Consider the following 27,428-nt stretch of genomic DNA (forward strand, 5'->3'; position numbering starts at 1 on the left):
AAACCTTCAAATGCTAAAGCTACGGTGTTGCACAACCTCATCAACGAAGCGTCTAAATCTGCCGTAGTCTAAAGATGCAGTCGGCGGACACTGTGTAAGGCGGGTCTCTCGCTTTTGAATGGTGGTCCTTCACCATTGCTCATAAAAACTATCCAGAGATATGTACGAAGTACACGTATGTATAACACCAAGGTGCTTCGAATGTGCATGAATATGCTCTGTAGCAAACATTCGTGTCTTTTGTATATAGCGTGTGAGGAGTCTGACTGCGGCTCTAAAACAACAGACACACTTTTAATGTCGACCACAGTCATCGATGGTGCTTTGTCTTTGAGAGACGACCTATGGTTTCGCGAGAAGAAACAAGATTGATTCCACGATAGTTTGTGAGCTTATAGACTTGGGCGGCGTTGTATGAACATCAATCGTCAACTTAACAACAAAAGAAAGGTTATTTCGAGTTTTACATTACACAATGTTGAACAAAGTCTTTAGGAAGCCGCACTGAACTCCGCGACACTTTTCTGTTCTCTCGAATCTTTTGTTCTTCAGCATGCACCACTTGGATCTTTGGATTTACAGTTTCACGTTCACCAACAAATTGTGGATAATGCGTTTTTTTTTGTTTTCTTTTTTTGCTTTAGTGTGTTAAAACCACATATCTTCGGTATGGAGCCTGATCTTCGCCCCGGGGCTTTATTTTCGCCATAAAGCCCTATCTTCGCTATAGGGGCTTTATCATAGTTATAATGATATATATTCGATATGAATTATTCTCTTGTATTCGGTATCAAGCTATACTTCTTTGCTAGAAACCCATTTCGTTGTTATAACGTCACATATCTTATCTCTCACGGCAGAGCCGGACGGATGGACAAGGTCTAGGTTTGTCCATCCGTCCCGCGTCCGGCGTCCCTGCTCAGATCGATTGCACTGCCTCCGAAATTGGCCCCCTTAATAAAAAAAAACGTACGCTTGCACGGGGGTTTGAACTCAGGAACGCTTGCTTACGAGGCAGGCGTCTTAACTACTTCGCTACACTCCAACGTTGCATGTAGCCGTTCAACGTCTATACAGCAGGGGGCGCTGCGGTCAAATGCGTATATGATCCCGTTAGACGTTGCATGCATTGGCTTAACGTCTATAGACGAGAGGGCGCTGCGGTCAAATGCTGAAATGCGTATATAACCACGTTCCATACCACACATTCTCTTTCCGACATGGACCGTTGACTTAAGCGGTGGAGATCCGTTCCCACGGCTTCTAGCGGATCCAAGCTGATCCGCTAGAAGGACCACTGGATCTGCATTTCACCGACCATAAAGCAAAAATAATGAAGTCGAAACGCAACCCGGAACTCAGTACTACCTATGAGAAATAAAAGAAATCAGCACCATCAGCATTACCTATGAACAGTAAACCAGTATCATCAGCACCACCAGAGCTTCGCGCCAATCAACAGCATTCACCACGTGGAGATGCGGCCTCTTGTTTTAACGTACCGTCGCATGATTTAGAAAAGTTACACAGAGCAGATGTCAAAGTTTTTGAAATTGCCATTGCATGATTCAGAAAAGTTATCAGTCTGTCGTAAAGCAGAGTCAGTAAGCACATGGAGATGAATACCCAAGGCAGTATGCCATAGAAACTCTTAACTTGGCACAAGTTTTGACACTCTAGACGCAAACAACTTCGGCCTCTATTACGGGTTCTCTCCGAAGCATTAGTTAGTACCAGATTACTTTTTTTGTACGTGTGTGTTTCTATGGGTTTTCTTGGGCTCGCCAGATGATTGCCGAAGTGCCAGACGTTGGTCAAAGACGTGTGAATCGAAGAAATAAAAGTGAAACCTACATACGGCACTTCTTTGTGACCTGAACAGTCACAAAGAGCCTGCCACTGGCATTCGTTTGGTAATTTAGGCCCAAAGATGCGAGATGATTGCTACACTATCAGCAGTGAAGCGTGGCCCTTGTTGTGCAAATTCGGGCCAACATACCCAGGCTCTGGTCAAAGAAAATCAAGTGTGACTTCACCTTGACTCTTTGTTGGGCGAATTCGGGCCACAATACCCAGGCTCTGGACAAAGAAGATCAAGGTTGGCTCCACCTTTAGTTCCCTGACTAAAAGAACACATTTGGGGCAAAGTAGTGCGCCACCTGTCTGTCGTCTGCTATTGTAACGTGCCCCATTCCCTACTTCTGCTGCAGGTGGCTGCTGGCAACGGTCATGTGCTTCGCCGCTACGTCCAACATGGCGGCCTCTCTAGAATTCAGCGTGGCCGAAATAGACGCAGCCACTGAACGCGCCAGGGAGTCCCTTCTCGTGAAGAGGAACGCCGATATCCAGATGTCACACTCAAAGCGGGACGCAGGAGGTGCGTTATTTCTATTATAATTTGTTTTTTTTTACAAATAATGTGTTTTATGAGCCGTATTTTATGCGAAAACCGTCCCAAAGAGCCGTCATAAGAACCTTCATGAAGGACTCAGACACCACGTGACATCATAATGGAACGTGGTGACATCATGAAGTCACGGGGCACCTGGACGTGACGAACTCAAGTGGCACTCCCTGATGACAAGTGACGTCATGATAACATCTGACAATACGACGCCATGTCACGTCACAGTCACGTGACCTCATGAGGGCACGTGACGTCGTCAACACAGACAGCGTGTGCCCAGCTCATTCACAACCCCATTCTCTGCTCCCCGGTCATGGCCAGACTGATACCGGTAGTGTAATTTTTTTTGGGGCTTCCCGCCGTGGTTTTCTACAGTTATTAACTTTGTCACTGTCTCTGACAACATAAAAAAACAGAGAAACAAGTTCTGGACCTCTCCTTGTTTCTGCGCAGAAAGTAAGATGGCAGCATTAGGCAATAAGAACGCCCAAGAACAGATACTCTTGCATTCAGCGTGCTTGCGTTTCCTAAGCTGTCACAGCTTAGGAAACGTAAGCACTATACGGTGTGCAAGATAGTCTGTTCCTTACGCACCTCGTACGTTTGCTTAACCCCACTCCCCCCCTCCTCCCCGCCCTCCCCCCATTCCTCCCCCCATTCCCCCCCCACAACCAAACGTGCTTTTGTTTCCTCCTGACCTCAAGCAATGACGGCTCGCGCTTGGCTGTTGGGTCATCCCGCGTTCCGTGCACATTCCATACGTTACCCGTTGATTGGCAAACTCCTCCTTGCGTTCCGATGCGCCAAGAACGCATTTTGGAACACTTGCCCGCCTAAAAAAAGCTGATGATATGGACAATTACAAGCGTGGCGCCTCACTGGTGCACCATGCGTGCAAGCATCTGCAGCGTGCGCGTGAACGTAGCGTTTGGCCAGTTTCCCATTGTCCGCACTTGCCCGGCAGAGCAGAGACATGGCGGTGGCCAGATACCCTGCTTGCAATCGTCTATAGGGGGTATTCACTGGACGCCATATTTGAGGGCGATGTTCAGAGCGCATGTTCAGAATGAGTTTGCTGTGTGAAATTTTGACCTTGGAAAGTACAATTTTTTTTTTCTCGCAACTTTAACGAACTGTATAGTTTGCCTTTTACTGCACCTTATTTACTGCTTCTGTGTTAAAACTCTGCAAATTTGAAACCGGGTTTGCGTTTTCATTCTTCTTATTTAAGTGTATGAGTTTAAACGTTATTATATGTGTGTGAGTTAAAATGCTATTTATATGTGTACGAGCTTTGAGTCTTGTTGTTTATATGTATAAGAGGTTTTGAGCACATGTAGCTAAGCATTTGTAGCTTACTATGTGTCCGCTAATATCTGATTGTTGTTGTTCATGCTTTTGATCTTGAAAACTGAGACTCCCGCTGTTGTGGTGGACTTTTGGGCGCTGTAGCTAATAAACAAAAATAAATGAAGGAAAAATAAATAAAAGCAAAGAGGGTCATTTTCTCGCCAAGCAATCCGAGCTTAAAATTTACTATTTAGGACTTGATCAAAAAGGTGTATCTGCTATTGGTGATCTGAAAAGCACCTTTGATATAAATTTTCGCTCTAATACCTTGTCTTAATTCTTTTGCGCTGCCTTGGTTTTCGCGGTTAACAAACATTTTGTTTATGCAGTAATAACAAGGTTTTTAAATGAACGCCATTGTTAAGAAGCAAAACTGTGTGTCGAAGTGCCTATATATATATATAGCTTCAGTCCTGAAGTTTGAAGCGTTTTAGGCAGGGCCGTAACCTAAAAATAGCATGTGAAGATAATATTTGCCTTTTATCTCCGAATAACGTTACAAAAACAATTTAAAAAGTGGTTCGATTTAGTAACACTTTAGAAAAAGTGTCATTTAAAAACATTTGATCAAGAATATGTTATATCTCTCCATACGAAAATCACTTTAATGTACCTCGCACTTAGGTCTTACACCATATTCGAGCAAAGTTATAAACAGGCAATAATTTTAACGATGAATTAATTTATTTTTAGACTGTCTCGAATCATGGAAGCGAGCTCCTGCAACAATTCTGTATCAAGCATTTTGTATCATGATCCTCGTTTTTGACGAACAATATATAAGAGCCCCCCTCAGAGGGGGGCTCTTATATATTGTTCGTCAAAAACGATTGATTGGCTCTGATTGGCTCTGACTGAAGGACCTGGAGGTCCTTCAATCAGAGCCAATCAGAGCTCGGTGTTCTGACGTCACCTTAACCTCTGCAAACGAAGCAGGCCAACTTGCACTCTGCATGGCTTCATAAAGACAAGGCCTGCGCATGACGTCATCATTTTGTGTATCCTCGAGCCACTGACGAAGCCCGGCAATATACTAAGTGTTTTTTTACTGTCTCTAGTTCTGCGAAAGCTGAACAGATATATGAGACACCAGACGGCACTGAATTTATTTTAACAGGGGTGTTTAGCAAGTGCTTGTTCACACGACCGGGAACCCGGCTTCGACCGAATGCCCTGCTAGCGATCGAGACGAGTTTAATGTCCCGCATAGCCACATTCCACTACGAGGGGTAGCGTTGTCCCAGAGCGCGATGTAGTCTGCTACTTGCCCTTCGCAGATGTCGACATCTGTCGTTTCATGCGCTGTTCATTGCTCTCCGAACCATATATTCTAGATTTTGTACCGGAACGCAGGTGTTCTGCTGGATAAAAGCAATTGCTACGAAATATATAAACTACATATGTGTTTCTTTTTTTTTTTTTTGTAGCGGTGAAAAGGGTTTTTTTAATTTATCAGTGGCCATGATGGACGTTTCAATGATACCCACTTAAGTGAAAATTAGTTTACGGCGGCACCGAAAAAAATGCAGTTGCTGACTTCGATAGCAACTCGTTATTTCAATGGGCGCAGACTTGTATACGTTATAAAACAAATTTGGAATTAGTCTTATCATTAATAAACCAAGAATTCTATAAATTACAGCTCGAATTGCCATAACACATTTTGGAGCAAGGGAACTTTACAGTAAAACGAAATTACTTTGACACGTTACCGGAGCCACTTTAAACCATTTTTTCCACGCAGTGGTAACACAGGTGCAAATGAGATTTAACAAAAAAGACAGCACAGTAATTTTTTTTGTACCAAGCAAACTCGTACAACGTATGTTACGTTTTTAGGTCGGTAAATCCAGGCGCAATTGTTTTGTCTCGAAGTTATGTTCTGATTTCCACCAAAAATGCCGTCAGTGGTCGCTACGGTCATGTGACATCATACTCCAACCTATTCCTTAAATATCGATGAACTAAAAATATTGTGAAGAAAACGATGTGGCGAAACGACCCGACGATGAAGAAAAAGATGATGTCGGCGGTGCACGCTCTGAAGGAGTAACCCTCATATCTTATTCCCTTCACTGTATAGTAAATATTTTCAGTATTACTGTAACATTTTGGTGGAGGTAGACACCATCCCCGTACCTCTCCGCTGTCCACGCTGGACCTCCGGAGCTGCCAGCTTCCTCCCCCGGAAGCCGAGATCTCTCCTGAGAGTCACCCGCCCGATCGAGCAGCTCCCCGACCACCGGACATCACTACCGACACCTTGTCGACTGCGGACGGTGAACTCCCACAAGACCCTCCCCAGCAAGCTCACATTTCTCTTGGAACGCCGGTCAAACCGCTCAAGCCGCTCCCTTGGTCCTCTGTAAACCGCGTGACCCAGGAAGCTTCACTTGATCCGGTGAACAGGATGATGAAAAATGACTTCTGCTCTACGAGCGAATCAGCCACCATAACCGACGAGATCCAACTATTATGCTTGCCAGCGTTGTCTTTTACCTCAATGACACTGCCGCAGGTGATTTGTCGCACATGAAGAAACAATCTCATCATGGTACGTGTGCAAAGAGAAGGGCGGCTTGTCGCTTTGGTTCGCCAGGCACTGAGCAACGTCTGGAATCAGTTCCGGTGCGCTTTGACACAAAAAGTAGCGCAAATGACGTTGTTAACGCGTGGCTCTCCGGCATCAAACGAGGGTTGTGCTCCCGGCGGGCCTCGCGCGTTTGGTTTTGGTGGTCATAGATTTCCAGAACAAAATGTCGCAATGAATAACTCCAACCGCTTGTTCGATCCAGGATTTTCAAGGACTGGTCTGGCCTCCAACATTGATTGCTTCCATATCCTCAATATTAGCATATGCCCTGAAAAGTCTAATTAAAAGTAATTATTCAATTTTTGTTTTTGGTTATCTTTTATATTCATTTTCTCCTGAACATAATATATGCCTGGCCGTATAACTCACTTGTAGATACCGCATTTCTGTAACGTTTTTTAAAAAATTGTATTCGATAAAAAAAAAAAAACACTTTGTATGGCCATCGAGGACACCACCCTCTGTTATAGACTAAAATCATCACCATCACCAAAGGATAGTAAAAATATTACCCCCTGATTCGTTGGTGCCGTCTTAAACGTCCAGAATTTGAAGCAATCAATTCGTTGCTTTTGAGCCAAGTTTAATCAACACAGCAATTTAGGTTGCGATGCCTGAATATCTTGTCGGCGATCCCGGAAGTTCTCGAAAAAAAGAAATCCCCCTTCTGATATGAAACAAATCATCGAGGTAGTGAAGACTGTATCAGGTAAAGGTTTGCAGAGTTGCGTGAATCCACATATATTGACACTTGTTTGTATATAGCACTACAGGTTTCATAAAAGGCATGTCCGCCCGTACGCAAGTACCCATATGGCCATCAAGATGATGATGGATATGAGAGGACGATGATGGTGGGGCGCATTATCTTCACAGCTCATCAGTTTCTGGCCTCCTGAAGGACGGCGTACCGATTCTAATACTGGCTAAATTGAGCTTGTAAAGAAAACGCATTCCATGCGCGATTGGTTCTGGTGTGGGGATCGGTGGCCGAGTGGTCTAGCGCACAGCTGGAAGCACGTGGAGCGAAAGCTTGTGCAGCAGAACCCAGGGAGCCTCGTTTCAATCCCTACCCGTGCCCATTACGATCAGAATGAGCATCGTAGAGGCGTCCGGTTGTGTATCACCACTGCGTGGTGCGCGTTAACGACCTCAGTCTAGCTGTTGTACTGCACCGTTAATTCGGCCATCTACAGCTTGGAGACAAGTCGCCCGTTAAGGCAGACTAATTTCTAGGCTGTATAAACATACACACACCCAAAATTTTCTTATATTTTTTTTGTTATAATGCCGCAGCTGCTAGTCAACCGGCTGGGTGCCCCTTCGCCTCGCAACGTCATCTGCACAGTCGCAGAGCGACCAAGGAAGCTGCCGAGAACGCAGCAGTGGCGACACTTTTCGAAGAGACCACCAGGGAGCTCCTTCGTAGGTAAATAATAAAAATCCACTTCTCAAAATGCACCTTGATGGGTTTATAACACCAAAACATAAACATGCTCAAATAGTTTATAAACCAACTTGATCTGTTTGCTTGCTTTGCATCAAATTGGACACCGCAAAAACATGCGCTCCTACAATACAACACAGCCGCTTCAAAATCTTCATCACATATTCTATAAAATTATGAGGTAGATCGCATTACCTCCGCTCTAACAACAGCCCTCCTACATGTAAGCGAATGTTTTGCCTGCTGCGAAATAATCTTTTTTTTTTTTTTTTTACAGATGTTATGTTGCAACAATCTATATAGTTTAACCACGTGTAGAAAAGGATTTCACATGAAGGGTACCCTGGAGGACACCGTTCCTCTGCGTTTCTATCCATGCCGCACAATAGTCACCGACAGGGTGAGAACAAACAGAAAGGGTTTCAACTGTCCCACCTCCAGCGCGTGGTTCTCACCTTTCATAACCCTTCGGCTTCTCATGAGTTTCGAGTGTGCACCCGCAGGCGAAGCTTAACAAAGGCAACAACCGCGCCCTGGAGGACTTGAGTTCGAAAGAGTCGACCAGATGTTCTCATTCCGTCAGCGACTTGAGTTGGTCACCAACCCTCTCCTCTCCCCCTTCTCTTTCACCCCGAACTAGCAAAGCACCCATTCAGTCGGGGTCACTCTGCTCATACATAATATAATGGCGAATTCCACTCATCTTTTTGGAGCGCGCCGGGATCGACTTTTCTGGAGCGAGCCTATTTCACTGGGCGATTGGGATCGAGACCGACCTGTTTCACTTGTCGTTTTAGATTAGCTTCCGCTCCAGATCTCGATCTGGGGAACTATGTTGCGCTTTTTGCACTCCCAGGAGACTAGGGAGAAGGAAGTGACGTCAAGAACGCAGCAAATGCAGATTGGATGTTGATTTTGTTTTCTTCTGTCAACATCCAATCTGCGTTTGCTCTAGTCGTTGACGTCACTTCCTTCTTCCAAGTCTCCTGGGAGTGCAAAAAGCGCAACATAGCACTCCTGGATCCGAGAAAAGTCGCTCCCACGATTTCGGCGGATTCAACCGGAAGTCAGCCGGGCCAGCCGCTGGCGCACACACGTGACTTCCTTTCTCGTGGGGAATCTCGCCTGATCTCTCCCATCTCGCCTCAGAAAAAGAAGAAGCACGTCGCGGGCTCGGCTCCTAGATTGTCTCGACCCCAGAAGAATTCGTCATGGCCGCTTACTTACCCCTTGGCTCGACAGCCGGTTCGTTTTCAGGGAAGGAGAAGAGAAGGTATGTGCCGGCGCTACGGGCGTTCCGGCAATCTTTGCATGAAGCGCCTGAGCAATTCCTGCCGCTCGTGCGTCGAATACGTGTTAGCGCCGCGATTGCAAAAACGTCTCCGAAACGACCGCGGCGGCCGCGGAAAGGGAATTCCCGGGCAGTTGAATGACGGGAAGGTATCTGCCGATCCCGGAGCAGTGTTCATGTTCCGCAGGGGGTCCGTAGGCGGCGCGACCCCGTTCGGATCGTGTGCTCCATTCTGGATCTGGTCAACTGATCCCGGCGCGCTCCAAAACGGCCAGTGGAATTCGCCATAAGAAACAGTCTGCAAACACGAGTACCCGCAATATCCGTGGTTCTAATGCCGCGCGTTCAAGTTTCTCTTTGAACTCATTGCCCTGCGGCATTCGAAACACCAATCTCGCGGTGACTCGGTTTCTAATCTGTTTGCAGACTAGACTGTCTTTTGTATGATGTGTAAGTAGCGTGACAGCGGGTTTGTGGCGCTTGAAAACAACTTATATTTAAACACACCTTTCAAATATTCATTTCGAATATTCTTTTCTTTCATGCTTCGACGACAGCGTGCAGAATGCCGGATTTGAGGCGAGAGCAGACGATGTCGATTTCCAGGCCATTAGCGTGGACGGGACTGCCTTGGCCGCCACGTGTCCGCAACCTAACGTCACGTGCGACCCAAACCAATGGTACAGGCAACCCGACGGGACCTGTAACAACCTGAAGAACCCTGAATGGGGCAGCGCTGGATCCTGCATGCAGAGACTTCTCCCTCCCGCCTACCAGGACGGTAAAAGATATTTCGCAGCTTTTTTGAATTCGGTCCAATGCATTCCACTTCGGAGTACGTATAGCGAAAGTTCGCGCTGCAGACCCAGAAGTTCTGGGTACAATCACCACCCTTGACTGTTTAGACCTGGATGAGCCCCGTACCGGGGTGTTGTCGTGTATGACCAGTGCGTGATGCGCGTTAAAGACCCCAAGCTAATAGATGTACAGCACTGGCTAATACCCGTGCCACACGGGCAACTCGAATGTCATTTACAACGAATGTCATTTGAGCGTATGGCCAATCAGCCCGCGACACTCCGGGCGTAGCGCATTGCACGCGCAAGCTCATTCGCCGATCACACAAATGTCATTCGTTGTAAATGGCATTCGAGTTGCCCGTGTGGCACGGGTATAAGTTTCTCCTCTGCGGTGAACTCGTCCACGGGGCTGGTTGATTTCCCGCCGTCTAAACAAAGACAAGACATGGTTGGCTAATGATTTCCTTTTCTTGCTAGATTACTTTATTTGACGGAATCTAAGACAAATAAATGTTTCACTCTGATTCTGCTTTTAGAGGTACACACCCAATATACTCCTCATTGCCACAAGCGGCCATTTAGCTGGAATTACAAGGAATAAAAAAACCACCTTCTATAAGCGCAAATGGTAGTTTAAGAGTGCAGGAAAGTATGGGACAGGGGGGGGGGGGGGGGCGATACCCGTCCCATACGGGTATCGCCCGTATGAGACGGGATAATGCTTATTTTTTAGGAGACATCGACGGGCGATACTTAACAGCCGATCACTCCAACCTCCACCTGTTTTAGCATACTTTCGTCATTAACCTGTTCATCGAAATGCAACGGGTTGTTTGATGAACCGTGCAGGTTCCTATTATTTCTGCCGCTCCTAGTACTACTACTATTACTCACGCTATTTGTGTACATATTTGTGTACATATTATTCTGTTTTGTGCACTCCTAACTGCTTTATTCTCGTTTTTTCACGTCCACACTGCCTTATTTTTGCGAATTTTTATACTGACTCTGTTCTTGGTCGTTTCACAATTGTGTAAATATTTACTACATTTGCATTTGTGTATATATTAGTCATTCTGTCTTGTGCACTCCGAACTGCTTTATGATCGTTTTCTTTCCCGTTCTCTGCTTTATTTGTGCTAATTTTTCACTGACTTTGTTCTTGGACATTCCGCCTCTGTTTCTGTTTTTCTTTTTTTGGGGCGGCGTCACACAAGCAACTGTTGGCTTTGAGTGCCCCCGCACTCCTGTATGAATTTATGAATGTTCCTGAATACAAATTTATTATCGTTATTATTAATATTATATATTTTAACCGTTATTCCTTTCCTGGTATTGCTTTCAGTGCAGAACTGAGGAATCGTTAAACGAACAAAATAATTAATTAGTTCTCTTGAAACCAGGTATCAGCGCGCCCAGAGTTGCCGTAAGCGGAGGACCACTTCCCAATGCGAGACTCATCTCTTCCACGGTCCACTCGGACATGAACAACCCGGCAATAAACTACACGCACATGGTGATGCAGATAGGACAATTTATCGACCATGACTTTGCTCTGGCTCCTCTTATGCCGGACCCGGGAGAAATCGTCAACCTTGGAAGTAAGTTGTCTGACGGATTATAGAGTTGAATAAACACAAAATCTAATTATACATTGGGGTTCAAGTCTCTGCAGAATGTTTAATGATGCTGGGTGGTGCCGTGTACGTGTGCGTTATTCAAGAACGCGATCGATAAAAGTTTGCATTATGCCTTTGTCGAAAAAGCAGCACGACGGTCAGAATAAATTTATAACTGTTCTGATTGCTAAATTTCTTCGAAATCTGATCCGTGGAGAGCTGAAGTAAGTTACAAACCAAGGTTGAGCACCCGAAGACAGATCGTCCGGCATCTTCTTGTGATATCATGCTTTATTATATTAAAGTGATAGGGCGCATAAAAGAAGAGGGAGTAAGTTGCTAAACTTTTCATTGCATTGCCCCGTGCGTAGGTTTCCCTTGTGCCTAAACACATGGTTGCGCTTAGAGCGCTTTTTTTCTCCATTAAACCACCTATGAACCTTGAGACATCACAATTGCACTCTACGCCGCACTCTTAACATATGGCTACATTTCGCCTCTCCGTAAGTGCGGACTCAGCCGACACTCGGAGCTTATGGGACCAAGCAATCAGCGACAACAGCGCAAGTCAGCGGTCCTTCCCTAGAGTATGATTGTCTCAGGGATGATAGAAGGCATACACAAACGTATAGCTCCAATGAAACGAAGTATAGCTGCAAATGCCATATATAAAAATTACAGGTACTAGACTCTAAATGTGCCATTGGCTGTTTAGCGCCCAAAAAATATCTAAAATTGTGTACAGATGCAACAGGGTGCTGTTAGTGATGTAGTTAAAGAAAAAACACACACATTTATTGCAGATCCGAACAACGTCATCGACTGCTGCTCGCCGAGTACCAGAAATATGTCGGAATGCTTTTCCATCGACATTCCTTCTGGCGACCCCTTCTTTGCCCTTTTCAACCAGACGTGCATCAACATGCCACGGTCGGCGCCCTGCAGTCGCTGCAACCTCGGCAAGTTTTAGTAGGGTCTCATCAGGCTTTCTTAACTTTACCATGACCGATTTCAAACCTGACAGTCCCACCTCCTTATTCACCTGTTGAAAATGCTCGCAAGGGTAATGCAGTAGGACAGGTACTGTCAATAACAGCTTGAGACACGCGGTGCGTAGCGAGTCGCTAGCCTATAATGATAGCTCGTCAGTCAGTGAAATCACGTCAATATCCGATAAGAACGCCAATGTACCAATCACGAAGCAAACTTCCTTATTTTCAGCACTGTCGCCAACTCTCATAACCTGAATAGAAGTTAAATCATTTGAGATATGCGGTGACCTTAATTCGCCTTCATGTTTTCATCACCTTCCTTCCACGCGTGACGTCACGTTTCACGCAAGCGTTGTGGGTTGTTTGAAATTCCCGTGCGAGGTCATGTGACTGTGACGTGATAAGCCTATCGCCCAATCACGATTTTCCAGTCTCACGCCACCGACAGCGACTAAGGCTTTTCCAAGACACGAGCTCTTTCAAGCTCTCGTTTTAGCATAATCTCAGGGTTAGCTCAAAGTTAATGTACAGTTGGGGTAAGGACTCTTCAAAACACGCTCAGGTTGCCATCGGCTACTATTTATTTTTCTGCAGAGCTTCCAATTCGGTATTGTTTTGGTGAAGAATTAGTCCTTCAAATTCTCGTTGATTCCGTTTTATTCTAATTTAGCTTGAATGGCTGCTTCTGAGAGGCCTAGGTAAGCGGGCACTCCCGTAGCCATATAGGTGGCTTTTAAGCACTTCGCTATTTGGTATATACAGTAAATTTAAGGGCCTTTCTTTTCGGCGGTCAAAATAAAGCGGAGGAATCGGTTGTGCGAGCATTTTCTATGCTGATCTAGTTCTGAAATACTTTGATAATACAAAGCGTCTGGCCGCTATTTCATTCATTTCAAAATTTCTCATGTTCGAAAAAAACATATAAAGGAGGGATACTCTACAATTGGCCGTAGGAGCAATTTTTAAGCATTTGTTTGTTTGATTATAGGTCGAAGCGAATTTAAGGTTACGATTAAGAAACCAGAGATTCCTTTTGGCTGTGAGGTAAAGACTGTCAATAGGTATGGTCCAGTTTAAATGGGGTGGTGTTGTGGTACACCCAGGTAGTTAAGTTGACGAATCGTCTTCATGGCAAGAAATATCCGAGTAAAAGAAGAAGTTGGCAAACAACTGAGCATTAACGTTATGCCCTATTATCTCCAGTGTTTCGCTTGTGTATTTCACAAAAATAAATCTGACCACAAGACATACCTTTGGGGAACACCCACATATGCGCTTATGATGTTTGAAACTGATATATTTACGTATACGTCTACAACGTTTGTTGCATTTATCCAAATTACGACTTCTTATGCACTCAGAAATAGTATACGAAAAAGATTTATTGTATTAAATTAAAATCAATACATTTGAATTACTCCCTTTTTATTAATGGGCGTTGAAGGCAGGGAAAATAACCCCTCCTTAAGAAGCCATAAAAGGGTCGTTATTGTTGTTGGTGCTTGGAATCATCTGAAAGAAACCTTCACGCTTCCTTCACGTTCAGGATATAGGGATCAGCAAGATATATTGACCTCGTACCTGGACACTTCTCAGGTCTATGGCAGCAGTGCAGCGGACACCCAGAGGCTACGTTCACTAAGTAGAGGCAAGCACGGTTTTCCCAATAATGCTATCTTTGAGTTGTTGTGGGAAAGCAGAGTACAAAAGTCCTGGCGTGAGCGGGAAATCCAAGCGATATGGCTGAATATCTTTTCCCTTTAAGTGTCTACTAACGTTAATTTGGGAACGACCTACAGCAGCCTTGAGTCAGTTGACCCCTTTCATGGCTACATCAAGCAGCATCCCTGTCCTTGATAAACACTGGCAAAACACTCGTTTTTGCCGCGAGCACAGCCGAGTTCATGTCGAAGGCTAACTCAGCAACAATGTCCAATACGTGGTCGGAGTACGCATTTAAACAACGGCGTACTCGAATATTTGGAGCAGCTGCTATTAGGCATGGCGTACACTTAAAAAAAATTACTTTTAATTTGCGGATTTTTATTTTCCGACGACGATGAACTAGTTTTTGAAGAATTTTTTAGAAAGGAAGGGCGTTGCGTGCGGTATTGCCTTTACTTGTAAGCGTACATACATCAAGATTACTTATGACGATCAACGTAAAAATCTCGCATAGTTTCTAATGCATTTTCTGCTCAATGCTGGATTCCCGACTTTATCCAGGATATCTGAAGAGTCAAAGGGCGTCAGGACTAGAACTGCTACCCCGAAGTTTCCACCCAACCATGGATCGCTGCAGTGATCCCAGCAAAAATCAGTACTGCTTCAGGGCAGGTAAGCTCGCCAAGAAAAACACCTCCGATACATATAAATATATATATATATATATATATATCATTAACCCAGTAGTGCATCTTCCGTGTAAGACCAGGTTGGTCAAGTTAATTAAACCAGACTAGTCCATGTTCAAATAGAATCATACGTGAAACTTCAGAATAGCAGCAAAGGGTAAGAGTTCATAAATTGAGTTTGGTGGCTCTTTGTCTCGAAAGCTATAATTTTGTGCGCACACTTGTGTGGCGACTAAAGGCCCTGTCACACTGGGGCAACGTGATGGCATCAGCAACACAACACGTTGTTCAACACTCGGGCAACTTGTTGATCGCTCCACGTGTTGTCCTGCCACATTGTAGCAACAGCAACACAGCATGGACAACAACCAAAATGTTGCTTTGGTATGACAGCATTCGGCAACGAAAACCGCAGCAACTTGTGTTGGACAACGTGTGTTGCCCTGACTCTGGCTGAGCGAATTTCGGTCCGGCAACACTGCAGCACACATAGCTCTAATGGCAGAGCTAGTTCCCTCTCAATAACGTATAAATAAAATAAAGGCTTGGGAAACGGTATTTAACAATAATAAAGGCTGGCGTGCAGTTAAAATAATTCGATGAATGTTTTTGCTGCGTAATTACGGAAAGCGATTGTCGAAATGGTTACAGCTACGGTCGTGAATGTTCAGAGTGCTGTTGAAATTAGAACCGCTTAGTGACCAGCTTAAGCTACTGCTTGTGAAATAAAATGGCATGCATACTCACTCGCTGATGAAGTATAATAAAAATAATCAAGGAAAGCAAACATTAAAAAATCGACGCATTAAAACGACCACTCTTGCCATGATTGTTGATGCTTAAAACTTTGAAACAGTCACTACTAAACACTTGATTTGTTCCCAAAATACCCAGGACGTTTTGGGGGAATGAAGCGATCACATAGCAGACGGTAGGCAAACAGACACCGTTGAAGAATATTTATTCCACCGATTGTTATGAAGGGCGATCGTGTCGGTGTCGCAGTTTTTAAGCACTGTCAGTTCAGCTCAACACCACGCTACGAATACGCCTTGGCGGACTGCCGGTTCTAACTCAATTTTACAGTAGAAATATGAATTACATTAAATAAAGAACCGGACAGAAACACTTCATGCGGTGGTGTAAATCACGATCATATTTCAGCGATCTCACTTTCCTTGGTTAAGGCTTTCTGCACTGTCGACGAATGAAGAGCATTTTGATAAAATAAAGGCTGGAAAACCCTCCCCGTGTCAAGTTTTTCTAATCACAGTCTCTGGTTGATGTCGTCCTCTGGTAAATACTGACCCTTCGAACGCACCAGCCCTTTGTGGAGTCCCATTTCCACTGACGCCGCACCGGACGCAAATGAAGGTAAACAATCAAGATGGCGGAGTGTTCCCCGTGTCGTCCCCGCCGTCAGCGCTGTGTGACAGAGTGGTCGGAAAACACATCGGCCAACACGGTTGCCGGGTGGCAGTGACATGTTGGCCGAGTGTTGTTGTTGCCGCGATGTGAGAGGGTTACCGACAGCACAAGTTCCTCGTGTTGCCGGATAGAGTTGTCCAACTGCTGCCTCAGTGTGACAGGAACTTTATTCAATGTGGAAGCAGCCATGATTTGGACACAGCATGACATTATGTTGTAATCCTCGGGCAAGCGGCAGAAGTGACGTCACCTTGACGTCTCGATGGTTGATATGTTCAGCAAATTCACTGTATAAAGTATTGTTCAATAAAACCTAATTATTTTGATTTCTGTAATCCCGTGCGTTCCAGGAGACGAGAGGGTCAACGAACATCCTGGACTAACTTCCATCCATACTCTCTTCCTTCGGGAACACAACCGACTCGCCCGTCCAATCGGTTATTTCCACCCATTTTACAGCGATGAAAGGATCTTTCAAACGACCAAGTAAGACGTTTATAACCACTTCACCCCACATCATCAAGCGTCGTAAGGTATTCGAACGACGTGGCACTGAGCCTGGCCTTCCGCACCATCTCGTACGCCAAGCTCCGTGCTTCATCACAAATCTTTTTGAGGGCGAGGCTTTTTTATTGATTAGCCAAACTCCTTTACGCATAGCAGATTGAAATATATCCTTTTTTTATTATCATTCGGAGCCGTCAACGCCCAGGTATATTCATCAAAGTAAAAATTAATCTGGCTTTGCGCTACTATTGACGACATGTGAGTACGAGGGTCGCTCTGGTTGGCTTTCCCCGGATGGAAAAATGCTCGCTATGACGAGCATTTTTCCATCTGCTTTTATCGATTACGGAAATATCAGACTGTCAACTTTGACGGTGCCGGTTTAAGCACGCGAAGACTACGAGCTTTTATCCGTGCTTTTGGTACACACCATTCCGCGTGACGTGTGAAACTCGTGATAGGTAGCCTGGATCACAACTCTTGACGCCAGGACGAGGCAAATCTCGGTCGTGACGTCGAGGATAGGAACAGGTCTTGACGCCAAGGTAGGGAACAGTAAAAGGGTGTCACTGAAACATCTGGGTGCTGCTATTGTATGTTTTAGGGGCGAAGCTTCCTTAGGGTCTAGCCGTGTCCGGCGTCCACGCTCACATCGATTACCATCCCATCTCTCTTCTTAAAAAAAGAATAAATGTTTTCGCAGTCGAGAGGATTCGAACCTGTGCGGGGAGACCCCAAAGGATTTCCAGTCCATCGCCTTAACCACTCGGCCACGACTGCGGGACGAGTATGGGGCTCTGAGATGTGGTAGTAACTCAAGAGCTGGGGATGTATTGAATGAAACCTTGCATGTAGCGGCTCAACGTATAGACAGGAGAGGGCGCTGCGGTCAAATGCGTATATAAACGCGTGAAACTTTGGTTGCATTGGCTCAATGTTTATAGAGGAGAGGGCGCTGCGGTCAAATGCTCAAATACGTATATAACCAAGTTCCATACCACACATTCTCTTTCTGACATGGACCGTTGACTTAAGCGGTGGAGATGCGTTTCCACGACTTCTAGCGGATCCAAGCTGATCTGCTACACTCTAAAAAAGAAGGTGTACACGCGGGTACTCCCCTTGTCCCATATATAACTTTCCAAAACTACATTTCGTCGTTCTGTCCACTGACGATACTGGCTGGCGATACGAATTTTTACAAGCGGCTTGATAGTCAACCGATAGAACTTATTAAAGTAGCTAATGTGCTCATTAAAGGCTACATTAAGACAATCGAGGTTTTTTCGGCCCGGCTACAAAAACTCATTACTTTTTTTGTTTTTTGTTTTTGATACGCACATTAGCTATTTAGTATCTTATATCCAACAGCTATCGAGCCGCTCGTAAAGGTTGGTATCGCCAGCTCGACGTCAGTGGACAGAACGACGAAATGTAGTTTTGGGGAGTAACGTATGGGGACAAGGGGAGTACCCGCGTACACCCCCTTTTTCTTAGAGAGTAGAAGAACCACTTTCTCTGCATTTCACCGACCACAAGGCAGTAATAATGAAGTCAAAACGCAACCCGGAAGTCAGCACTACCTATGAGCAATAAAAATAATCAGCACCATCAGCACTCCCTATGAACAAAATGGTTATCATCAGCACCACCAGACCTTGGCCCCAATCAACATTATTCACCACGTGGAAATTCGGTCATTTTTCACACTCATAAAAGTACGAGATGGAAAAATCGCTGCGAGGGTGTACGTCTATTGCGATGTGCATAAGCTCGTTGCGCCTCTCTCCACTCCCACTCTGCAGTTTTATAACTTCCTAGTTGCCTCTAGGTTTTGCAGAATGTGTCGGAGGCCACGCGCTTCGCTGTTTGCATTTCATTCGTACCAGATAGTACATATATAAGTACGGTCGTTGGACCTTTCAGTTAACCACTGCATGTACCAAATAGAATAATAATTAAAAAAAAAACAGATGCAAGCGCAAACAAACCTTCTGCTTAGGCATAACTGTGTCTACGAGGCCGGTCTCCTCACAGCAGTCAACGGACGAAAGATACTAAATAAAGATATTAAAAAAAAAACATTCGCGAAACATAAAAGCAAAAACATCGACACTGCTGCAAAAGAGAAAGGTGACCAAAGAGGCTGAAATTATTCCAGCTCTCCTACAGCAGTTTCCATGAAATACTTACGAAGCAACATCGAAAAAACACGCGAAAAATTTAACATCCTTAATATTAATAAATAAAGACACAAAGAATATTTGATATAGATATATAACAAAACTTCTAGCCAGGCATATACTTTTTTTTTTCGGACATGGCACAATTAGTTGGCGTTAGGAATTCCCAGTAATACCATCTTTTCTCGGTGCGTGCCCATTTTTCAACGTCCAGGAGGATCGTGGAGGCGACCTTTCAGCACATCGTGTATTCCGAGTGGTTGCCCGTGATCATGGGACCCGCCGAAATGGCACGCTACCAACTCGTTCTCCTCAGTACAGGCTTCACCAGGTACAACGACAGCGTGGACGCCACGATGATAAACGAGTTTGCGGCGGCAGGGTTTCGTCTAGGTCACACGCTCATCGACGGCTCTTTCAATTTGTACGTTGGAGAACTTGTTTTGAACATTAAGGTGTAACATTTTTGGTAGTAGAGAAGTCCCTTGCTGAGGAGTGTTCTTCGCGTGCTTGACTTATCACAAGTAGTGCAGTTTTTTCTTGTTTTTTTTTTGTTTTGTTTTTTTGGAGGGGGTGGCCAAATTATTTGTTTTTTGGCGATTTTCGTCCCTGAAAGTAAAAGTATATAACCAAACTAGAAACTTTTTGACCAGAGTCTCGGTATATTTTGGCCCTTAATTGCCAAAGTGTTCCCGGCGCTGACGACCAGTCACAATATTGGCAGTCATACAAAAAGGCCGTCTGGGGACACTGTCTGAGACTTTTATCTTTTTTGGATGACGGCCTTCTCACGCTGTTGGTCATATAAACTGTCCGCAGATCATGTTCGAAGCATGGCTAAGTTTGAAAGGAACGTGCTTTGAACATGAATCCGGCGTGTCTACATGTCTTCGGCCAACGCGGTGTCTTCTCTATGATATATGCTCAGTCTGCCTGCGGCTGTAAGCTTCACTGCCTGAATGTTCGGTTCTCAGCTAGAAAATGTCCGAATAAGCCTTTTATTTCCGATTGTTTGTTATGCACACGGTAATTTTGGGTCTAAATGGCCGAACAAGTGCCAGAATTATTCTTATATGCTGGTTCCTTGGCTGATACCTGGCATCTGTGGTTCAGTTTTGGCACTTTGGCAATGATGTGACGGCCCAGATAAAAAAAAAGTACTTTAACGTTAACTATATTCAATGCTATATTGAAATAAGTGTACAGTGGCTTAACACAAGAACAAAAAAATATATAACAACAACAGAGACGTTTCGCCACCTATCCGGGTGGCATCATCAGTATGAACTGGACCGGTGGTGGGGAGTCAAAAACCAGTCGACTTTAATCTAACAAGTCCCCGTAAACGTCCGGTAGGGGGCCCCGGCTTGTGTGGCACGCCTTAGGGTATCGGCGGATAAACCATGATTCCACGAACTTCCTCGGGCCCCAACGCGGCTCACGAGCCCAGGTCGCCGCATTGTCCAAGTCGAACGTATGGCCCGTCGTCCAGCTGTGGTTGACAAGCTCAGACTTGTTTCTTGTGGCGTGCGTGGCCTTCATCACATCTCTTCTGTGCTCCTTAAAGGCCAACGTACAACACGGCTTTCTGCAGGGAAGACAATCCTCTTAGTGCTCCCCTCTCCTAAGCTGCGAGGGGAGCCAAGTTGGGCCAAGGTAAAAAGTGGAGAGGATATAGGAAAGGGGGAGGCGGTAGAAAGTGGGAAGCGCGAAGTGTACGTCGTCCTTTAAGCCGAGTGCTCCTCCGTTTGCCGATTTCTTCGATGTACGTGGCGTCGCAGTCGACACAGTTCACCTTGTACACCACACCTGTCTTGGCGTTGGCGGGGGTAATATCTGTCGGCTTAGCAAACGCGTTCGCCAAAGTGTACGCAGGCTTAAACACAGTCCGGATGCCCAAAGGGGTCAAAGCTCTTCTAATCGAGTCCGAGGTTCCCCGGGCAGAAGGAATACACACTACCAGCTTCCTTTTGCTTCCAGTGATTACTCTGCCCCGCTGCATGAGCTTACGCGTGTTACTTATGAAGGATCCTGGATAATTGCGCCTGCCCAAGGAAGTGGAGATCCTTGTCAGAGCTTGGGACCGGAGGTCATCGTTCGAAGACAACCCATCGCAACGCGACAACAGTGTCCTTACCACGGTGCGCTTGTGTTCCGCCGGGTGATGAGAATCAAGACACAAAACATTTCCGCTGTCACACGGTTTACGGTACACTTCAGTCTCATCGGCACCACCACCCACCCGGTGCACCAATACGTCCAAAAACGGCAGCACACCGTCCCTCTCAGTTTCACACGTGAACTGAATAGCCGTATGAATACTATTCAGCGCCAAGTGAAAGGCATGCAAGTTCACCTTTTTCAGGATTACGAAAGTGTCATCAACATAACGGCAGTACATTTTCAAGGGCAAAGACAATGAGGAAGTTCGTGGAATCATGGTTTATCCGCTGGGACCCTAAGGCGTGCAACACAAACCGGTGCCCCCTACCGGACGTTTACGGGGACTTGTTAGATTAGAGTCGACTGGTTTTTGACTCTCCACACCACCGGGCCAGTTCATACTGAGGATGCCACCGGATAGGTGGCGAAACGTGTGTGTTGTTGTTGTTATGTATCCTTTGTTGTTGTGTTAAGCCAGCGTAAACTTATTTCAACTTGACTACCCCTTTCTTTTGGAACATATTTGCATATATTGCAATGCAGAAACCCATTAATAGGCACATGGAAATGGCAAACTTAAAGCGCTGACCAAGCTAGACACAACAATGACGTAAAACGACTCATCATGGCCATATCGCGTACGCCTGTCCGCTTTGGTCCGTTTTTTTTTTTTTTTTTTTTTTTATTATTTTTTTTTTTTTTGCCGCAGGCAAGGTTTTTTTTGTTTCCTGCTCTTTGCGGAAGCCTGGAGCGTGCTCATCACTTGGGTCCGGACAGCAACTCACATTCTCTGTTGGCTTCCAGTGGAAAACTCCGCTGTTTATGAAGTCTGAGCTTGTAAAAAACGGGAAAGGGGAGAATAGAAAGGCGAGGAGGCGAAGCCTCTTATCCAAGCTGTATGTTGGGCTAGTTGGTATTGGTCTTGGGTTGCCAAAGGCATGGTAGCGCTTTTTTGGACGAGGACAAAAGAAAGAAAGACAAGACAGACACGAGCGCTGACTGCAACTATTTAATCAACATGGAAATGAGGCATATATACACGCTTCGATCCTATCAATCAACCAACCCCAGGCCTAGCCGCCACCTGCATGAACTGCACTTCCTTATCGAAAAGGTCGATAGATGCATCGCTGACACACCCCAGCCCTGCCCTTTTTATTTCGTCTGCTTCGATAATCTCCCTAACAGTTCTATTTTTATGTTTAGCGAGTACGGAACATGAGTCAAACAAATTTTTGCATCCGCAATCCGGAGGCAAATTTGAACGGTCGGACCTCTTATCCGGAGGCAAATTTGAACGGTCGGACCTCTTCGGCCTTCCTCCCGTGAGGACGGAGGCCACGGACCACGGCATAACAATTGGGCCGGGGCACCACCGGCAGGTGGCATGTAAAGTCTGACGAGTATCGATGTCATAGAAAAGCAGAGGAGGTTAGAAGGAAACCGGACGGACGGACGGCAACCTTCACTCCATGTGGCAGTGAAATGTCGCTTCACGCCATCTGAAGTGGCCTGTTTTGAGGAGCGCTACAGGCAGCTAAAGGCCTGCCCGAACAGTACACTTCAAAGGGCGTAAAAAGACACTTCACCGCCAAATAAAGTGAAAGTTTTGGTCCGGCATTCCGCTTTCCCTCTCGCCTCCTCGGCGTTTTTGTGACGTCGGTGCCCGTCAAACTTGACGTCACGCGCGACCTGCCAATGGTGTGCTAGTCCATCTGTTCTGTCGCGGACGCAGGCAGCCGTTTCCACGGGAAGGTCCAAGAGGTCCGGATGTTTGGGTCCGGTTGGCGCGAAGAATCTTTGCCTCCTAACTCTTGCATCCTTCCCTTTCCCGTTTCGGGAGGCTCAGACTTGAACTGCAGCAGAGGCCTTGACTAACAGCCAACAAGAGCGTGTAAGGGACTGTTCTAACCTGATGGGTACGCTAAAGGCTCGTTCACACTCTTGCAACCGAGTACGACCGAGAGAGACAAGACCGGTTTTCAATCCTCTTGCGATGTCTTAGGACCCGGCGCGCTGCTGCGGAACTGGTCCTAAGACGTCGTAAGAGGATTAAAAATGGTCTTGTCTCTCTTGATCGTACTCGGTTCCAAGAGTGTGAACGAGCCTTAACTGCTTCCGTCAGAAACAGAAAAGGAAAAAAGCTTTCCTTCTGGAAAAGAAGAAAAAGACAGGTCAAAAGCGGAATGACGTACGCTACCTTGAGGAGTTGTGTCGCGTCACGCCATTTGAAGTGTCCAAGTTGGATAGACCTTTAGGCGTTTCTTCGGTGTGTTGTTTGGGAAGTATTTACTTCATTCAGAGAAGCCTATACCGTTTTAATTGGGGATTATGGGAGAACGATAACATATTTTCCCGTAGAAAATTATTCCAAGGTAAATTGAGATAGGAATATTTAACATAAATATTAAATTCTGCAACGGCAAGGTGCAGAGTTGCGAGCACACATTTTGTTGACAAGCTACAATTTGTTCTGAAAAAATAGCCAACTCACTATGTTTCACTCATGTATATTCTCTTTGTGTCTATATTGAATCAATTAATGTTTTTTTTTTTCCTTTTCACGTGATTTTATTAAACATAGGTGGTACAAAAACGACACCTCTACTTTAATTTTCACTGTGAACTTCTTCGAGGCTAGGTCTTGTTGGGTTGTACAACCACCCCAAGCCTCCAGGATTCATACCTATGTGGTGCAAAATTGCAACCCAGCTTAATGTACGCGCTCGGAGAGGAGGAAATTGATTAAACTTTAGTTGCGGTCAAACACCTATTCTAGCGAATCGTTCATCAGTATATATAGAACTCTATATCTTCAGAGAAATTATTACCTATATATTTTTATTCCAGGCCTAACTTCTTTGGCGACGGTAATGCCACGTTGGACCTCAAAGAAAACTTCTTCTTTCCCTTCGAGCTTTACAACCAACAACTCGACCCCCTTTTGCGTGGCCTCGTTCAGCAGCCAGCGCAGACTTTCGATAAGTAAGATTCAAGTAAATCAGTTCTCAAGTCTTCGGCACCTCTCAGTTTACCTATTAATCCAGGTATATTTGTCTGGAACCCAATAGACCTTTGGCGTAATTACCCAAGAATCAAGGGGCATGTTACGAGTGTAGTTACACGCGATGCACATGCTCCCGTCTGCCGTCGGAGTAAACACCATAACAAAGCGTTGACAAACGTGCGTGAAAGATGCCATTTGTTTTATGTATTTTTTCTTAGAACAGTTACTGGCTGCATACGGCAGCACATGCAGCGTGTGTAGCTACACACGTATCATGCTCCTTGGTGCTCGGGTAATTTAGCAAGAGGTCTACAGACTTATTGCTATATTACTCAAGCATCAAGGAGAATTCAGGGGTTGGTGTTCCACGCACCACACGCGCACGCCTTCCCCGTATAACAGATTCGAAGAAAATAACCAAAAGAAAGAGTTGACGAATGCGTGTGCAAGATGCCATTTGTTTTAGATATTTTCCTTGAAACAGTTACTGCTGCATACAATAGCACGTGCAGCGTGTGTGGGTGTATCTCAAAACATCCCATTCGCATTTGAACCTTGTACATTTCGACCCATTCTCATTTGGTCCTTCTCGTTTGAACCTTCTCATTTGATCTGAATCGTGTTTTTCGCAACTGGACCCATTCTCATTTCGCCCGTTCGCGCTACAACCGAATGGCACTCGTTCGGCATGCTTCTAACGTCGTTATGCCTTCGCGGCTTTGTTGATGAGCCCTACCTTGCTTCGGCCCCCAACATACCATCAGATATATGATGTGTAGAGGTACGCACTGAGAATCCTACATTGACGCCTGCTTCGCTTCCTCTAAGCAAACGAGAGAAAAAAGCGATAAACATTTAATTTGGAAACTTTGTTTGAACAGAAATAGCATACATAATAGCAGTGGTTCTTAACCATTGATGTTTCGCAGACGCCTTGTAGAAAGGCGGAGATGATGGAGGACCCCGTTAGGGGTGAGGGGCATAGAAAGGTATAGATTATCATGATAATGATTTAATAAAGGGATATAAGTAATTGCTGAAGTAAAATAGACTTATCTCATTGACATACACACGAGAGTACTCTCCCGAAAATTGGAACGTTTCTTCTCAACGTGAAGAAAGACAACTAATATTGTCGTGCCTGACTGATGAGACAGGGCTTCGCGGACCCCTAGGATGTCTTCGCAGACATCCTAGGGGTCCGCGATGCAGTGGTCCTCTTTTAAGAACCACTGCATTATAGAAGTAGTGGCATTGTCCCAAAACGAGAGACCTTAAACAACGCGACATTTCGGAATATGATCTGGCTGCGATAAATAGTTGGTCTGTTTTATTGGAAGCTAGTAGCTTTTCACGACGACCTCGACGCACTGCTAAGATCCTTAGCAGAGAGAGTATGCCTGTAGTGTGGCACATACACACACACACACACAAAACACAAAGTATATCAATGTTTTAATATTACATTAAAAAAAAAACGAGTTTGGTACAGAAAGAGTCAAGTGCGACGGGTCAAAGCAAGTCGGGATCTCTCTCTTTTAACTGAATTCAAAAGGTTTCGAAACAAACTGAACACCGATCTGAAGAGCGCGAAGTGCGATTATTATCAAGATAAGTTTCTGCATCATCACAATGATAGTCGAAAAGTATGGGACACCGTAAATGATTTAACCAATAGAAGGTCAACACGATATAGCTTGAAGGAAATATTAATAGACAATAGAAATGTATCTGGAAAAGAACTAGCAGACGAAATGAATCGGCATTTTATTGACGTAGGCACGTACATGGGGAATAGTGTCAGCACAGATAACAGTGTGTCCACGATGAATCAGATGCAGTCTATCATGCTAATTCCAACCACGTCAAATGAAGTGCAAAGAATAATTGGAAACTTAAAAAATGATGTGGCCGCTGGAGATGATGGAATAAAATCTTTACCTATAAAACAGACCGCGGGCATTATAAGTCCCATTTTGTCCCATATAATAAATATGATGCTAGAGTCTGGTGATTTTCCCGAAGAATTAAAAATAGCCAAGGTAATTCCTGTGTATAAGGGAGGAGGAGAGGAAAATATTAATAATTATAGGCCGATCTCGGTTCTTCCAGTATTTTCAAAGATTTTTGAGCGCATTATCAATGACAGGCTTACGAGTTTTTTTCAGAAGCACCAAGCAATAACGCAGGCTCAATACGGTTTTCAGAAAAATAGGTCTGCGGAACAAGCACTAATTGATATAAAGGATTAAATTGTTGAAAATATTGAAAACAAATTATTGACTCTTGGAGTTTTTTTGGACCTACAAAAAGCGTTTGATACCGTGCAGCACAACATTCTATTGAAAAAACTTGAAATCTACGCTGTACGAGGAGTTGCACTAAGACTAATAAAAATGTATCTTTCAGATCGTTATCAATATGTATCTATAAATGACCATTCATCTAATAAATTGAAAATACGACATGGTGTTCCTCAAGGCTCTATTTTAGGCCCTCTGTTATTTCTCGTGTACATTAATGACATTACGACAATACCAGGTTCCCCTGAACTAATAATGTATGCCGACGACACAAATATATTCTTTGCTGGTGCGACGAAAAGGTGCGTCGAGAAGTTGGCTAATGAATGTCTTTCAAAATTATCAATATGGTTGCAAATAAATCGTCTACAATTAAATACAAAAAAAACTAAGTATATCATTTTTAAACCAGCAAATAAGCAAGACTATAGTTCCATTAAAGTAATATACGAAGGCACAACATTGGAGCAGGTAGCAGAACAAAAATTTTTGGGCGTCTGGTTTGCTGAGGATCTATCATGGAATTGCCATGTAAACAAACTAAAGTCTGATTTATCCCGGGTAACAGGATGCATTTATAGAATACAAAATCTGATACCGACCTGGTTAGAACACACATTGTATTATTCCTTATTCTACTCCAAAATTTGTTATGGTATTCTGGTCTGGGGAACGACGACGGCGGCGAATTATAATAAAATTATCCTTTTGCAAAAAAAAATCTTACGAATGTGTGAAAATTATAAAGGGGATGCCAGAAATTTAAGAACACAACCACTCTTCATCAAATATAATATTCTTAAGGCAGATCAAATATATTACTTCAAACTTTTACTGTGGATACATAAAAATCGACTTTACACCACACCAGTGAACAGCCTTAGTGCATATCCGATCAGAAATCCGAAGCGAAGGATGCCGGCCATAAGAACCAACTATGGTCAACAAACTTTCATTTTTTAAACAACTAAAACTCTAAATAGA

At 44.7% G+C, this 27,428-nt stretch overlaps 1 protein-coding gene and 1 non-coding gene across 2 annotated transcripts in view; one reads left to right on the plus strand and one right to left on the minus strand.

Moving 5' to 3' along the window:
* The first annotated feature begins 2,253 nt into the window (after nucleotides 1-2,253).
* The window catches only part of LOC8051868 (chorion peroxidase-like), a 37,272-nt gene continuing 12,097 nt past the window's right edge, over nucleotides 2,254-27,428 (plus strand). Inside the window, exons 1-10 of the mRNA XM_042287051.1 lie at nucleotides 2,254-2,377; nucleotides 7,647-7,779; nucleotides 9,646-9,869; nucleotides 11,292-11,489; nucleotides 12,311-12,466; nucleotides 14,046-14,147; nucleotides 14,726-14,836; nucleotides 16,632-16,767; nucleotides 19,186-19,395; nucleotides 23,985-24,119. Coding sequence (XP_042142985.1) covers nucleotides 2,254-2,377; nucleotides 7,647-7,779; nucleotides 9,646-9,869; nucleotides 11,292-11,489; nucleotides 12,311-12,466; nucleotides 14,046-14,147; nucleotides 14,726-14,836; nucleotides 16,632-16,767; nucleotides 19,186-19,395; nucleotides 23,985-24,119 — 1,529 coding nt within the window. The remainder of the gene's footprint in view (nucleotides 2,378-7,646; nucleotides 7,780-9,645; nucleotides 9,870-11,291; nucleotides 11,490-12,310; nucleotides 12,467-14,045; nucleotides 14,148-14,725; nucleotides 14,837-16,631; nucleotides 16,768-19,185; nucleotides 19,396-23,984; nucleotides 24,120-27,428) is intronic.
* Nucleotides 17,487-17,568, minus strand: Trnas-aga. Its single transcript has one exon. It is a non-coding gene; the product is annotated as a tRNA-Ser (tRNA).

This window comes from Ixodes scapularis, unplaced genomic scaffold (genome assembly GCF_016920785.2).
Source record: "Ixodes scapularis isolate PalLabHiFi unplaced genomic scaffold, ASM1692078v2 PGA_scaffold8__174_contigs__length_109621045, whole genome shotgun sequence".
Classification (NCBI taxonomy): Eukaryota; Metazoa; Arthropoda; class Arachnida; order Ixodida; family Ixodidae; genus Ixodes; species Ixodes scapularis.